General features: G+C 43.4%; 1 protein-coding gene across 1 annotated transcript in view; it reads left to right on the forward strand.

Moving 5' to 3' along the window:
• The window catches only part of LOC118836450 (selenoprotein N-like), a 32,068-nt gene extending 17,726 nt beyond the window's left edge, over positions 1-14,342 (forward strand). The window contains exons 7-12 of the mRNA XM_036743741.1: positions 521-614; positions 5,647-5,829; positions 12,907-13,012; positions 13,144-13,256; positions 13,360-13,461; positions 14,190-14,342. Coding sequence (XP_036599636.1) covers positions 521-614; positions 5,647-5,829; positions 12,907-13,012; positions 13,144-13,256; positions 13,360-13,461; positions 14,190-14,342 — 751 coding nt within the window. The remainder of the gene's footprint in view (positions 1-520; positions 615-5,646; positions 5,830-12,906; positions 13,013-13,143; positions 13,257-13,359; positions 13,462-14,189) is intronic.
• The last annotated feature ends 1,691 nt before the right edge of the window (positions 14,343-16,033 follow it).

Here is a 16,033-nt window from a genome sequence, read left to right on the forward strand (position 1 = left end):
TGGCTTTGGTCTAAGCAACTCCCCTTAAGGCCCTGAGGGCTTCATGCCCACATCAGCTTAGCACCTAGTAAGGAGGGGCTTTAGGCCTACTCACAAACAAAGATAGAATCAAGCTTTCCCAGGTAGGCCCACCTGAGGCCTATTGAGTGGGTGGGGAAGATCTTTGATCACATTAATACTATAGTCCCTTACCTTGTGTCTCCCATCCTGTTGTCCATCCTGTCCCTAATCTTTAACCTCTATATAAACACAGCTTCCCCAAATTTTGAGGTCTCACTTAGTTTTCTTGCTAGGAGACCTGTGCTGCTTTTTCACGTAAAATAAAGCTCCCAATGGCTACAGAAAAGGTCCAGGTGAATTCTTTCACATCTGAACCAGCTCTCCCAACTCTGACCTCAACACATCCATCCAACAGCACGTCCTCAGCCACTGCCTTCAGACCTGATACCACTGAACTCACTGACGTAAGCCATCCTCCCTGGTTTGCACTCACCCAAACCTCATACGCTTCTCTTATAAGGCCTCTGAACGTGGAAATGGAATGGCTTTACCAGTATGAAGAAAATGGCACCTCCAGTAGTGAACTGGACATGGATATTGGCTACCTTCCTCAGGTGCGTGTGAGCTGGTGCTTGACTGAACCCTCCAGTCTAGGGGATTCCTTTGATGACGATGTACTGGGAACAATGTTACAGACAGGAAGGCGATGCCACCAAATTCACAACTCCCGGCTGGCTAGAGAGGAAAAGAATAGCCCGGACGTTACTGCTGCTGTTGTGGTGGTGTTCTCGGCAAAGATAGTGGAGGGGTCTGCCATTTCCTTTTCCAGTGCGTTCCCATTTTACAGATGAGGAACTGAGGCAAACAGAGTTTGTGACTTGCCCAGGGTCACACAGCTAGTAAGTTTCTGAGGTCGCATTTGAACTCGGATCTTCCTGACTCTAGGTCTGGTGCTACCCACCATGCCTCCTAGCTGCCCCAGTGGAGGACTCTGCAAATGTACTCTCTGTGAAAATGAATGGTGGATATTCCCCAAGAAAAATCTGCTTAAGATTTGGTTCCCTTTGGTGTCAGTAGTCACTCCAGCCTAGGAGAAATACCAGGGGGCCTGTCCATCTGCTTACATTCTTGTTCTTTTGGTGCAATGCAGCTGTGGGTCCAGAAGTTATTCTGTTTCTAGGCAAAGGCAATGCCTAGTACCTCAATACTAGTCAATAAATATTTACTAAGTGACCACTCTGTGTCAGGTACACAGATACAAATGGGATACAAATGCAGAAAAAGATAATCCCTGCCCTCAAGGAGCTTAGAACCTAACGGGAAAGACAATTCATAAAAGGAAGCTGAAAAAGGGTAGAGGGAAGAGGTACTCAAAGCAGGGCCTAGATAGAGAAGTCATCCTTAAACGCAGGTTGTTCATTTATTTATTGTGGCTCCAGGATAAAGAGGAGATGTGAATAGCAAGGCCAATTTGATCTAACAGGATGATGAGGTTTCCTGTGGTGGGTTTCCTGGAGCTTGATATAAAAGTCAGAAAAATCCCAAAACAGTGTAATTATGAGAAATGAGCAGTTCCTAGCTCACTAGCATTAAACTACTAAAAGACGTTTAAAGTCTTTGTTAAAGACCTATATATAGACCTATACATTTCTACTTAACCATAATCCTCATCCTAAAATTAGAGGAATGTGAACAGCTTCATTCCTAGACATGACAGCTCAAAGCTTATTCTACTCTCATATTTCATTATTTCTTTCTTCTATTCTTCTACTCCTCAGTGACATAACTCCATTTCCAAGGGTCAAGTGCAGGTATTTCTATTCTAAATGCTCCAAGATAATCACCCACAGTTAGGATGTCTCTTCCCTTTCTCTAAGCACACCAAGAGTTGCCTTTCTGTGTACTAGCAGCTGCCAAATCTTATACGATCCTGACTGTGGCACTGTAGTACTCGCGCTCTTTTTTTCTGGATGCCTGCAGCATTTTGTCTGCGACCTGAAAGTTCTGGATTTGGGCCATGATGTTCTTGAGAGTTTTCATTTTAAGATTTATTTAAGGAGGTGGACTTTTCCCCCTATTTTCACTTTGCCCTCTGGTTCTAATAGATCAGGGCAGTGTTCTTTTAGGATTTCTTGAAATATGATGTCCAGGTTTTTTTTTATGGTCATGGTTTTCAGGTAATCCAATGATTCTTAAATTACCTCTCCTTAATTTGTTTTCCAGGACAGTTGTTTTTTACTGCTATTTTTTCAGTCTTTTGACTTTACTATTTTATGTCATCTCATGGAGTCACATTAAATTCTTTTTGATCCACTCTAGTTTTCAAGAAGTCTGTTACTCGGGTTAAGTTTTGTACCTCTTGTACTAACCAGTCCCTCCCAAAGTTCTCATTTATTTTCCAATTATTTCTTCTAGCATTCTCATTTCATTTATAAAATCACTTTCACTCTTTTTTTTTTAACTTTGGCTTCCTTTATTCCAGGAACTCTAGTTGACTTTGATCCAAGCTGTGTTTTTCTTTGAGACTTTTCTTGTAGATGTTTTGGAATTATTTTCTTCTAGGCTTGTGTCCTGGGTATCTCAAAGGAGATGGTATTTTCAAGATACTTACCACAGTGCCTACATATAATGGACTCAATAAATGTTTGTCTCCTTTCTTCCTTAAAGTAGGATTTGGGGCGGGGGGGGGGGGGAAGTTTTGTTGTTTTTTTTTTTTAATTTACTTACTCTTCCAGCTGTACTTCCTGAAAGGGGACTTCATGTTAAGGTCAGATTCTAAGCCTTTAAGGAATATCTGGGCCTTTTTTGGTCTGGATTAATATTCTCTGGGGTTGTGCTACTTTTTTCTCTAGATATTGAATGTTGTGTTTTTCAAGAATCTCTGGGGCAATTCAGGCCAGGGACCTGCAAACTTTTAGTGTACCCAAAGTGGTGTAATCTAAGACAAAATTTGATTGCTGCCCTCCTATTCTAAGCTTTATAAAGCTCCTGATGCTCTTTTTGGTCTGGGTGATACAAATGTAGTTTTGCCCTTGGTTTGAGTTCCAGTAAACTGCTGATGGCCTTATCCTCTGTCTACTAGCTGGAGGGATCTGCCACAGAGTTTCAGGCTTCCCCTTGGTCTGAGCTACCTGTCCTGGTTACTTGGCTATTGGCCTAAGACTGAGCTGGGGGCTGAATGCACAACCACTCTTTAGGGCCAAAGCAATGCAACTGCTGCTTTTTTCTGTTCTTACTGCTTGCCTAGTATACAACCTTAGGCCCAAGTTTGCAGTCCACTAAAACCCCCAGATCTTTTCCACGTAAACTGATATAAAGTCATTCCTCCCCTGTCTTGGATTTGTATAGTAGATATTTTTAACCATTTTTCCCTGTTAAATTTCTTCTTCTTAGATTGAGCCCAACAATCTTTCCTTTTGAGATCTTTTTGAAAACTGTGTCTGTCATCCAAAATGTGAGCTATCCTTCCCAGCTTTCTGACATCTGCAAATTTAATGAGTGTGCCATCTATGCCTTAATTTAAGTGATTGATGAAATATGTTAAATGGCAAAGGGCTCAGCATCCCTGGGGCAGTCAACTAGACTTCCCTTTCCACTAACATCAACTCATTTATTAATAATTTACCCTTTTCATCTGGTCTATCAACCAGTTATGAATCTACCTAACTGAACATCTATCTAGGCCATATCTCCTCATCTTGTCCACAAGGATAACATGAGAGACTTTGTCAAATGTTAAGCTGAAACATAGGTAAGCTGTAACTACAGCATTCCTCTCCTAATCTAATTAACCCAAATAAAAATATAAAAATAAATAGATTAGTCTGGTCTTACGTATTCCTGATGAAGTCACCCAGTCATTTAGTGGTCACTACTTCCTTTCTTTATAAATTAACAAATATATTCTAATACTTTTCCAGGAACCAAAGTCAAGCTCATGGGCCTAGGATTATAGGTTCCATTTTCTTTCCTTTTTCAAGTTAGAACATTTGCTCTTCTCTAATTATATGCTACCTCTCCTGTTCTCCATAATTGTTCCTCTTAACCTCATTGTATACATTCTCATTCTGTATAGAATTCCTGTGTAGACATAGAGTTCATTGAGCCAATAAGCATTTATTTAGCACCTACTGTGTGCCAGGCACTGTGCTAAGTTTTGGGGATACAAAGAAAGGCAAAAACAGTGTCTGCTCTTGAGCTCACAGTCTAATGGGGGAGACAACATGCAAATGATTTTATACAAACAAGATACAAATTAGAGAAAATCAACAGAGAGAAAACACTAGCATTGAGGGGCACTGGAAAAGGCCCTTAGAAAGTAGAATTTTAACTGGAATTTGAAGGAAGCCAGGAAAGCTAGGAAGGAGAGATGAGGAAAGAGAGAATTCCAGGCATAGGATAGAACCTGAGAAAATTCCCAAAATAGGGAGCCAGAAATAGTCAAGGAGACCAGTGTCACCACAGTGACACTGTGCAGTGTCAGAACACATGGGGAAGAGTAGGGAGAAAGAGGACCAAAAAGGTAGGAGGGGCCAGGTTATGCACACCAACAAGATTCCACATTGGATCCTGGAGGGTGACAGCCAGTTAGATGGCTAAACCAAACCTTGACCCTTACTTCAACTCCTCTATTCTACTTCTTACTCCAGGAGGTCTGACTCTGAGCTTTGGGGCCATAGGTCCAGAAGGACTCTGGGAAAGAAGAACACTTTTAACTTTAATGAGTGGTGCAGAGGTAACCTAGTGTCCTTCTCCTGGGTGCTTCTGCCACTACTGGTGCAGGTCAAGGTTACTGCTCATGGTAGATGAAGGCTCACCTTCAGTAGGATGAATTGTTCGTCCATTAATGACGACGAGTTTGCACTGAGTCCTCTATATCATACTCCCTTATGACCTGCAATTCATCTATCAGTTAATAAGCATGAAGTACATGTTATGTTCCAGGTACTGTGCTAACTACTGGGAACACAAAGAAAGCCAGAAGTGCTGCCTCTGCTCTCCAGGAGCCTACAGTCTAATAGGGAAGAGAGCATGCAAACAACTATGTGCCAACAAAATGTCAAAAGGATAGACTGGTGATGATCAACAGAGGAAGGCCCTAGAATTAAGGTCGATTGGCAATTGGTAAAAGCTTCCTGTAGCAGAAAGCATACATGTGCCTGATGCATTGCTGGATGCAATGAGGGCTATGCTTTGGGGTTAAAGGACTGAGTTTTCTCTGTTCAAAACTAACTGGCTTGTATGGGGAACCCTTAGGACTGTAGCACCATTTTCATCTAGCCATCCAAAGTTAACTGACCCAGGCTCTTAAATCTGTGGTTAATGCAACTACACAGTCAGGTCTGAATCCTTTTCTCCTTAAGTATGTCTGATTGACTTTCTGTCATCATGACCTATCCCACTCACATCTCTGCTCTCCTTGATCTGATTGCCCTCTGACAGTGAGAACACACCTCCTCCCTCTTCTGCATCCTCTCAGAGAGACTGGTCCAGAGCTCAGATCATAGGAACCAGTCAGGTTAGGGTGCAGGGTATCAGTTCCAGAAAAATGCTTCCTTCTCACACAAGGACTACTCTATCCTTAGAACATAACTAGAAAATTCACTTGGGATTTCTAGAATCATTACTGATTACTTCTCCTCTCAGATGGAGCTGGAGTCCTGGGGACCCTCAGCATCAACTGAGATTCACAAGAATGGCAAAATAACCTACAGAAGACTTTGTGAGCAGTCCAGCCAGTTTGTCTTTGAGGACATTGTGTGGCAGCAGGAGATAAGCTGGGAGAAGGCAGCCCGGCAGCTAGAAATTGCCATGTACCCCTTCCTGAAGGTAAGGTCTTATAGAATGATTAGAGGACAGAATCAGTGGGAGCTCCCCAGGTTGGCCCTTCTAGGACAAATTGGGGAGAGCTGCTAGAGATGTTGGCAAGGCGGATAGAAGCTGGGGGCAAAAACGCTGGGTTCAAAGTTTTTAGAATTCTAAGGGGGAATAATGAAGGGATACTTTTTTTTGGGTGGGGGGAACTAAAGTGTGTAAAAGGGACCTTCTGTCTTTCTGTTACTCCCAACACCAAGCACTAGAATAGAAAACGTGGTCCTATCAAAAGCTCTCATTTCCTTACTGGCCACCCAGTTCTCTTTGGGATGTGTCATCTTCCTCAGGTAAGGAGATTGAGGTACTCAGAATATATACATAACTTTATTATCCTTAGTCCCTCTGTGGGAAGTCACCTGTAAAATTGTAGAACACAAGACTTGGAATCAACCTTAAAGGTCACATCATCCTCACCTAATCCATGAATCTCCTGAACAACACCCTCCTACAATTGGCTTTTCAACTCTGTTTCAAGACCTCCAGTGGTATTTCAAATCTGAATCTGCATTTGAACTCAGGTCCTCCTGACTCCAGGGCCGGTGCTATACTCATTGTGCCACCTAGCTGCCCCTAATCCATTCCATTTTATGCCAGTCCTTTTATTGAGTCCAAACCTGTTTCTAATTAACATTATCAATCCTAGTTCTGACTTGTGGAAATGGACCTAGTCCCTCTTCCACATGACAGCTCTCCAAAGAAACTTCTGGGCATCTATCAAGGCTCCTATTCAATCTTCTCTTATAGCTAAAACATCCCCAGTTTCTTCATATGGTACTGTTTTCTGTACCCTTGTCATTCTGACCATCATCCTCCTGATGTGCTCCAACTTGCCAACCTCTCATTTAAAGTGTGGCTCCTGGGCCCAAGAACATAGAGGAGCTATCCCTTCCTTTGTTTCAGACACTGTACCTCTTAATGTAGTTTTAAATAGCTTTAACTTTTATTTAAACCAACAAAATTCTCTTGATTCTTTGAGCTTAAGGCAACTAAACCTCTGTCTTTTTTCACATGAATTACTGACTAGTGTTTTCTCCATCCTATATTTGTATAGTTTATTTTTAAAAATCTAAACATGTGACATTATACTTTGTCCCTAGCAAATTTGACCTATCTTTTTTACCTGATGAGACCTTTTCAGTGCTGCTATCCCTCCCACATTTGTGCTGCCTGCAAATCTGATGACCAGACCCCATTTAACTGCACATATCTCTCCTATCTGGTCCCCATGATCATCATAAAAGATTTTGTCAAATGACTTGCTAAAACCTCATCATATTAAGTGTGTAGCATTCCCCTGAGCCCCGAGTTTAGGAACCTCTATTAAAAGAAAATGAGGTAAGGCTGGCATAATTGTTCTTGGTGAACAACTGTCAAGTTGTGATCTGCACTTTTCTTTCTCAGTGCTCACCAACCGTATGTTAAATAATCTGTGTTAGAATTTTGCCTCCGGTGAATACCAAGCTTATCTATGTATAGTTTGCAGAACCTATCTTCTTTCTCTCATTAAAAACCTGGATAGGCGGTCTCCAGTTTTCCAGTACTTGCTCCGTTCACCAAGCTACCTCAAACATCACCAGCAATGGCCCCTGGGTCACGCCTGTGAAGGTTTTTCTATATCTTGGGTTGCACTTTATCCAGACTAAGAGACATAAGCCAACATTAATCCATTGAGCTACCCACCCTTTTCTCCCTCTAAAGGATCCTACTATGAGAACACAATTGTTAAGAGGCTGTCCTGCTTTTTCAGCCATCTTTCCTTACAGACTCTCTAGGAATGACATCATAGCTATTTTTTCCCTACAATTTTTTAAATAGTAAATTTGCTCTTTATTTTACCAAATAAACCTTTTCCTCCAACCACTTGCTACCTTTACTCCTATTATCTTGCTGCTGAACAGAGCTTGAAAAAAGCAAAACTGTGTTTACTGGGTCAGCTGCAGATTTTTTTGTGTCATTTCAGCTGGGCCCCCCCTGCAACAAAACAGTCCTTTGGTACCTGTTTTTTTCTAACCTTCAGGACATTCTCCTTAATAAGTTTCTCCTCCCCAACCCTTGCCCCATACTAAGGGACTTCAATATGTATACTGATATTCCCTCAGACACCCCTGCCTCATGGTTCCTCAGCCCATTTGCCATGACTTAGTCTTCTACCTCAGCTGATCTAAACACAACAATGGTCGTACCCTTGATGCTGCCATCACCCACAAGTGCTCTGTTTCTATGTCTGTGAACTCTGAAGTGTCTTTTTCTGATCACGATTTTGTCATTCCATCTCTCCCTCTACCTTGTCATCCCTAACCCTGTTCTTCATCCTTGCCATGACCTCCAATCTCCTGACCCCTTAGTTCTTTCCCAGCCATCACTAGCTTCACCCTGTCCCTCCATCTTTGTGAACCAGTCCAACTCTACATTGTCCTGTTGTCTCAAGTCTCTTACCCTTCCCCCCATTGCTGATTTTGCCCTGCCAAGCCTCAGCCTTGGACTACTCCCACCATCTAATACCTTGGATCCAGCTTCATATGCTGCTGAAAGAAGATGGGAAAACATGATGCAACTGTGCTGCCTGGGTCCACGACAGATTCATGATACGTAATCTCAACCATGCCCTCGTTGCAGCGAGCCAACCCTTTTACACCCACTAATGCACACACTAGCGCCCTTGCCACAGGGGCTCTGCCAAACCTTGTCATTGCCCCTCCCACCCCTCCCTCTTCCCCCACCCCCTCCGTCGAGAACTTCGACTCGTATTTGCTGAGGAGTGAAGCCATTTGCTGAGGGCTCCCTCTTCTCTCCTGGTACTCTCCTCACATCTCTCAGATGCCTTCCACCATATCTCCTCCTTAACCCCTGTCTCAAATGAAGAGGTGGCCCTTCTCTTTGTCAAGGCCAACTCCTCCATATGCACAAAAGATCCTATTCCATTCCGTCTTCTCCAGCAGATTTCCCTTTCAACCCCACTCTCTCACCAATCTTCAGTCTCTTTGTCTACAGGCTGCTTCTCTACTGCCTACAAGGAAGTCCATACTTCCCCCATTCTCAAGAAATGAGTGAGCTTCATTCATCCCTGCTAGCTATTATCCTATATCTCTCCTTCGTTCTGCCAGTCAATCAAGGTATTTATTAAATGCCTACTATATGTCAGGCATTATCCTAAGCTCTGGGAATACAAAGAAAGGTAAAAGACAGTCCCTGCTTTCAAGAAACTCATATTCTAATAGAGGAGACACCATGCAAAAAAAAAACTACGTATAAACAAGAGAGACAGATACAGATATGAGACAGATTGGAGTCATCAATAGAGGAGAGACCCTAGCATTAAAGGGATCAGGAGAGACTTCAAGTAGAAGATGGAGTTTTGGCAGAAGCTTGAAGGAAGCCAATAAAGCCAGGAGGCAGAGATGGGTAGGGAGAGATTTCTGGGCGTGGGGATAGCCCGTGAAAATGCTTAGTCTGGAGTCAGTGATGGAGTGTGAGAAACATTAAGAAGCCAAATGTCCCTGGATTGCAGAGAGCATGGGGGCCAGTAGGTGTAAGAAGAATGGAAAGGTAGGAAGGGGTCAGGCTGTCGAGGACTTTAAAAGACAAAGAGAGGGTTTTAGAAATGATCCTGGAGGTAAAAGGGAGCTATTGGAGTTAACTGAATGGGGGAGGAGGGAGTAACATGGTCATACCTTCATTTTAGGATGATCAATTTGCTATCCAAGTGAAAGATGGACTGGAATGAAGAGAGGCTTAAGTCAGGGAGATAAGACAAAAGGCCATTGCAATAGGCCAGGCATGAAGTAATGAGGGACAGCATCAGAGTGGTGGCAAGGAAAAAGGAAAGATGAGAAAAGTGGGACATGGATGAAAGATGTCATAAAGGTAGAATCAACAGGACTTGGCAACAGATTGGATATAATGGGGGGGTGAAAGAGAGGGAGGAGTCAAGGATGCCACCTAGGTTTGTAAGCCTCGGTCACTGGGAGGGTGGTAGTGCCCTCAACGGTAAAAGGGAAGTTAGGAAGAGGGGAAGGTTTGTGGAGAAAGATAACGAGTTCAGGTTTGGACATGTTGAGTTTAAGATGCTTATAGGATTTCCCGTTGGATATGGCAAATAGGCTGTTGGATATATGCATCCCCTTCTTTCTTTTGACATTATCACCCCACCTCCTCATCTTGCACCTGGACCACTACGTGAGCTTTCTGGTTGGTCTCCCTGCCTCAAGTCTCCCCAATCCAGCCATCCTTCACTCAGATGCCAAAATGATGCCCCTGAAGTGCAAGTTGGACTATCACCTCCTTACTTGGTCTAACTCCAGGGGCTCCCTGTTCCCTTCTTGATCAAATATAAAATCTTGTTTGGTTTTTTAAGCCATCTTTGGTTCCAACCATTCAACCTATCCTATATCCATCCGACCCATACTTCATCTTTTCCTCAAGGCTTGCATAAAAGAATTTGTTCAATGCTTTACAAAAATCTAGACAAACTATAGATAGCATCCCCTGATCCATCAGCCAGAACACTGTCCAAAAAGCAAAGAAGGTAGATCTGGCATGACTTGTTCTTGATAATTTCATGTGACCCTTTGTGACCCTCTTCATATTAAATGTAAATATTCTCTCCTTCCTCTTCCAACTTTAGCTAATCCACCAGTTAAGTTCCTGCCCAAATACCCTCTTCCAAAGCCTCATCCTCATGAGATACATTCATACCTCACTAATAGCCCATCATTGCAGTATTTTAAGGCTGAGTCCAGAAAATGAAATCCCATTATTTGATAACATCTCCCCAGCCAGCCATTTCCTTTCCACGTTTTCTTTTCCATTCCTCCAGTCCTCGTGGAAGAAATGATGAAAACATGGCCTGTGCCCTCAAGTCCTTCAGGTTCTCACCCTGGAACTTAGAATCCTTCCAGGTTTTTTGTGGTGATACAATTTTCTACACATTAATTACCAGCCATTGGGTTTGATTCATCTCATCATGCTCCCTGCTTTGTTCCAAATACATACCTAGCAATAACCTCCAGACACAGAGAGAGCTGATGCACTCAGGACAGACCGAAGCATTTTCTTTCCTTTTCTTTCTTGTCTACATGGCTAATGCAGGAATTTGTTTTGCTTGACAGTACAATTGGGTTCATTTTCTTGCTTTTTCACTGGGTGTTGGGGTGGGGGGTTAGAGGCCATGGGAAGGAGAGAATTAAGAACTGAAACTAAGATTGCATTTTTAAAAATTAAAATAAAAAAGACTAATCATGACAAGTGACGCTGATACAGTCCTGCATGGCCTACACAAAGCACTTTCCCCACATCTTCTAATAGGATTCTCACAATTACCTAGGGAGGTAGTTGCTACCAGTGGTATTGTCCCTACCTGACATATGTGGAGTTTGAGGGCCAGAGGGATTAAGTGGCTCATCCACAGTCACATGAATAGTACATGTCAGAGGTAGAATCTCAACAAACCCAGACCTTATGTGATTCCAAGCCCAGCTTTCCCCCACTCTACCAAGAAACTGCTTCTTAGATGCTTTTTTATTGGCCATGTCCATTTTCAGTCCAATAGCCCTCAGCCGGGAGTTGCTGACCACCACAAAACATTTATTCTTCCTTGGCCAGTAACTGCGTGCTGGTTCCTATGCATCACCCTCATCCTTCCTTTGATCCATTGATCTTTTTACCTCAAAACATCCAGGAGAACCCTCCATTTTTTCTTTTTCATTATTAATTAAATTATTAGTAATTTCATTATTAAAGGCCATGTCCAAAACCATAAATCTCATTCTGTATTTTGAGCCTATTACCTCTGCACCAGGGATAAGGATCATCATTAGTCTTCTGGAATCCTGGTTGGTCATTGCACTAATAGGAGTTCTTGAGTGTTCCCATCAACCTTCTATTCTTCTCTTTCCCCTTTTCCACTGGATTACATTCTCCCACCATCAACCTCTCAACCTTGATGCTGATCACTCATTGACTCCTCAGAACATTTTCCTTCATGAATTTCCTCCTTCTTCAACAGTTCCTTCCATCCACTCAAAGAACTCTTTATCCTCACTAAAAACTGGAACATAGACTGGTACTTGTCAAGCCCATTCACCTTCTCTTTAAGTGAGGAGACTTGTTTGCACTTCAGAGTCATATGCCTAAGTGATTTCTTTCAGGAGGAAAGATCTAATAGGCCAGTGAGACAATTGCCTTGTTTTCCCTGAAACTGGACTGTAGGGTTACAGTTCTTTGCAGCATCCCCTGAAAACTCCAGTGGTTGACTACTTCTGACAAACTGCCTTTTGGCTGCGATGTTGTAACACCAATGTTACTAGCAGCTGCTGTGGAGGTGTAAGGCCAATAACACCAGCACACAGGAGGGCTGCTAGCACAGTTTCTTTGATCTGCTTTTCTAAGGAAAGCAACAGTAAGGAGTTTACCATCTCAATTTAATTAAACATACTTATATCATTCACTTAGTTTAGGGGGAAAAGTCAGCACCCTGAACTTCAGAGAAAACACAAACAGAAATTACAAGCAGAAATTATATAAACAGAGCAAATAACACAAAACAGACAGGGCTTCTAACAGTCTGTCCATAGCAATACATACATAGTCACCAGAGAGAGAAGCACCAACATCTGGGTTTTCAAAGCCAGAGGGCTCCAATAGCTACCCAGAGTCTGGTCTGGTGAAATCACAGGAACACTCTTACAATGAGTGAGCCCCCAAAGCAAAATGCTAACCTCAGAGTATATATACACTTCTTCAGGGTCAGCCCACAGAGGGTGTCACAACCATGCGACTCGAACTCATATGACTTGGGCTTTCTTGTGACTTAAGCAGGTCATCAAAGACTCTTGGTTAATCAAACACTCTTGATTCAAAGGCAAGTCTCAATCAAAGGCATTTGATTACCTTAGTGCTGAGAAGAACTAGAACTCCAAAAGAAAAGAGAGCAAAACAAAAAGTCCCACTTTGCTTGCCATTACAGATGTGCATATTTGTATACTGGGCTCTGAGGCTGGAGCCAGAGACTAGCTTTGCCCTCCTATCTCCCAGGTCACCTACTTGCCTCTTGTAAAAGCTTTCGAACGAGCCAGGACTGAAAACAAGCTGGTACACTCCATCGTGCTCTGGGGATCCCTAGATGATCAGTCTTGCTTTGGTGAGGAGTCGCTGGGGTGGCAGGATCTAGAAGACTGGGCAAGTGGAGAGAGGAGAAGAGAGGGGGGAGGAGGATGTCACTGTCCCCCAGCATTCCCTCAAGTACAAATAACATCCTACTATTGGGAACAGGTCCTGGGCAGGATCTGCGAGACATAATATTGGGAGATTCTCTGATCCTCACACTTCTCAAGTACAGTTTTATCAGCAGTTGGTCTCAGGTGCATGAGCTGAATGAGATTCAGGTGAGCGAGGGTAGGGTTGCTGACCATCCAGCCAGAGCAAGCTTTTGGGAGGTCTATCAATGCAAGAAGCTGAGAAACAAGCTGAGCTCTTATTTGCCTTCAGAACAACCAAGATGATGAATCTCACAAAAAGTTGGCTAAACTCCTCCTGGAGAAATACACCTCCCCTGTGAAGATGCTTCTCTGCCTGCCCAATGGGACTGTGGTTTGTGCCTTCCCCCTGCCCCCTCTGCCTGCCCACTTTCCATAACCTCCCTGCTGATTCATTAAATACTAGTATTGATTTTACACCTACTATTTGCAAAGGAAAGAGGATATACTTTCTCTGATATCATAGGTGTCAAAGCCTTAAAGAATGGGTAGAATTTGTTAAAATACAGGGGGACAGGGAGTATATTTCAAGCAGGGAACACTGTATGCATCAAAGTGGAAATGAATATGACAAGGTGGAAATGAGTATATGTAGAAGGCAGTAAGAAAAGAAACCTGGCTTTAGTGGTGGATTGGGTGAGACTGAAAATCAAGGAAAGGCGTTTGGCTACATGATGTGATGATAGGTTCTTGAGCCAGAGGGTGACACTGTTGGCAGGATGCCCCGATGACATCTCTGGTTCTATCACTTCCCACTCCTCTCTAGTGCCCCATTGGAAGTGTTAGTCCCTACCCAAGAAGAGAGGATGAGAAGAAGTGGGAGGTAAAGAGAGGGCCAGAAAGGCCAAGAGTAGGAAATAGATGCCCTGTGCCTGGCTCCGAGGCACTACCTGGGAGAGGCCCCCAACTGGCAGCTTATCCATAATTCTCTCAAACGTGATCCCTCTTCCAGATCCACCAGCAATCATTTCAATTACAATTGAACATTTATCAGGCACCTACTATGTGCAAGGCCCTGTGCCAAGGACTGGGAATACAAATGTTTGTTCAATTGAATTTCAGGTGCACGACACAAGTGTCGATGAGCTATACCAAGCCTCAAAGGAAAGGAGTCATAGATTCGTGCACCCTGTAATGCTGTATGAACAGTTCCTGCAGGAAGGTCTTTTCCGAGCTCAGCCCTTTCTTCACAGAAAGGGGGGAAGTTTATTTTAAAGGAATTAATGGGCAGAGCAGGAAATTCACTCATAGGCTGGGGTCCAAAGACAAGTCGTAACCTCAGTGGAAGTCCAGGAGTACCTTTGCTTAGTTGACCCCTATTGATCATCTTCTCTGATGTCTACAATCTCCCGAGACACATTTTCCCCCAGAACTTAAGTTGGTTTGAGTCACATCTCTAGTAGCATCTCTGGGCATTCCGCCCAACACTGTCCTCCCCTCCTCCTTTCCCCAGTTATTTTAATATTCTGTGTTTCTATGGTTCTTATAATTGTAGCACATGCTGGTTACAAAATCATTCTTTAAAAACAGAAATCCAATAAAGTGATGTGGCAAAGAAAACTTCTCTTTATTTTCCTGGGACTTATTCATCAATCATCCTCTTTCTAATCTGTCGGTGCTCCCCTAGCTTTGCTTCTGGAAGGAGCGAAACTTTTTAAAAATAGTGTTATGAGATTGGGCCTGATGACCTTGATGCCGCCATGGTAGTCTCCCCTTAGGGGAGGCCACAGCTTATAGAATCTATGCATGGAAACCATTGTTAAAAGCTAGACCTGATGGACTCGAGGCCATCATGAGTCTCCCTTAAGGATATAACATATTCATGGAAAAATACTGACGAGAACATTTTTTGAAGGTTAGTACAGCTGTGTCTCCCAAATAACATTTTGTCTCCACCGACTTGTTTTTCTCCTTGATATGCAAACCCCCAAAATAATATTTTGCCCTGATCCCTGATATGCAAATCAGCCAGTTCCAGGAGGCCACCCGAAATCAGAGTATAAGAACCCCACCCCCTTCCTGCTGAATGGACCTGTGTCTTTGTGCTCCCCAACACAGCACTGCCCTTTTGTAAGCTATACTGATGTTAGTGAGTCATACCTTGGGTCCCCTTTTCCTCCTTCTCCTTCTCCTTCTTCCCAACTGCTTGCAATGAAACTTTGCACTGAGCTGATTCCCATCATTTTATATGTTATATTCAGCATCTGAATTCATTAATGGGTATTTTTCCCAATGTCTCTGGCTGACCCACAGGCCTTTACTTAAACATAAACTGGGTACCAGGACAAGGACTCCACCTATTGACATCCACATCAGGAGTATGGCACCTGTAGTAGAAAGCAAGGACCCATAAGGGAACCCCACATCTCAAGGAGCCCCTAAATATTAGTGAGAATGACTTCAAAATTCTAGTCTGGGCAGAGCCAAGATGACAGAGTAAAGGCAAGGACTTGCCTGAGCTCTCCCAAATTTTCCTCTAAACAACTTAATTGACACCTCAAAACAAATCCGGGAGCAGCAGAACCAACAAAAGGATGAAGTCATAATTTTCCAGCCCAAGACCACTAAGAAGTTCAGCAGGAAAGGTCTGTCTCGCTGGGGTGAGAATAGAGAGCAGGCTGCCCCTGGCAAGCCGGCAGCAGTCTTCAGCCCACAAACAGTAAGGAGGTCAGACAACATCAGAAGGAGATTACAGGGGCCACTTTGCTAACACTGGGTGCAGGACTCTGCTGCATTGCCTATATGCAGTTCTGGGTCACAGTCCCAGGGTAAGGAGGAGCACTAGCATACTAACACACTCCCACAGAGGAACAGGGACCATGGTCGCAGTTCTGAGGTGGAAAAGATTGCTTGTGGTCACTCACAGATCAGAGCACAGGCCAGGAGGGCAGTGACCACACCTCTCC

Source organism: Trichosurus vulpecula, chromosome 2, assembly GCF_011100635.1.
Source record: "Trichosurus vulpecula isolate mTriVul1 chromosome 2, mTriVul1.pri, whole genome shotgun sequence".
Lineage (NCBI taxonomy): Eukaryota > Metazoa > Chordata > Mammalia > Diprotodontia > Phalangeridae > Trichosurus > Trichosurus vulpecula.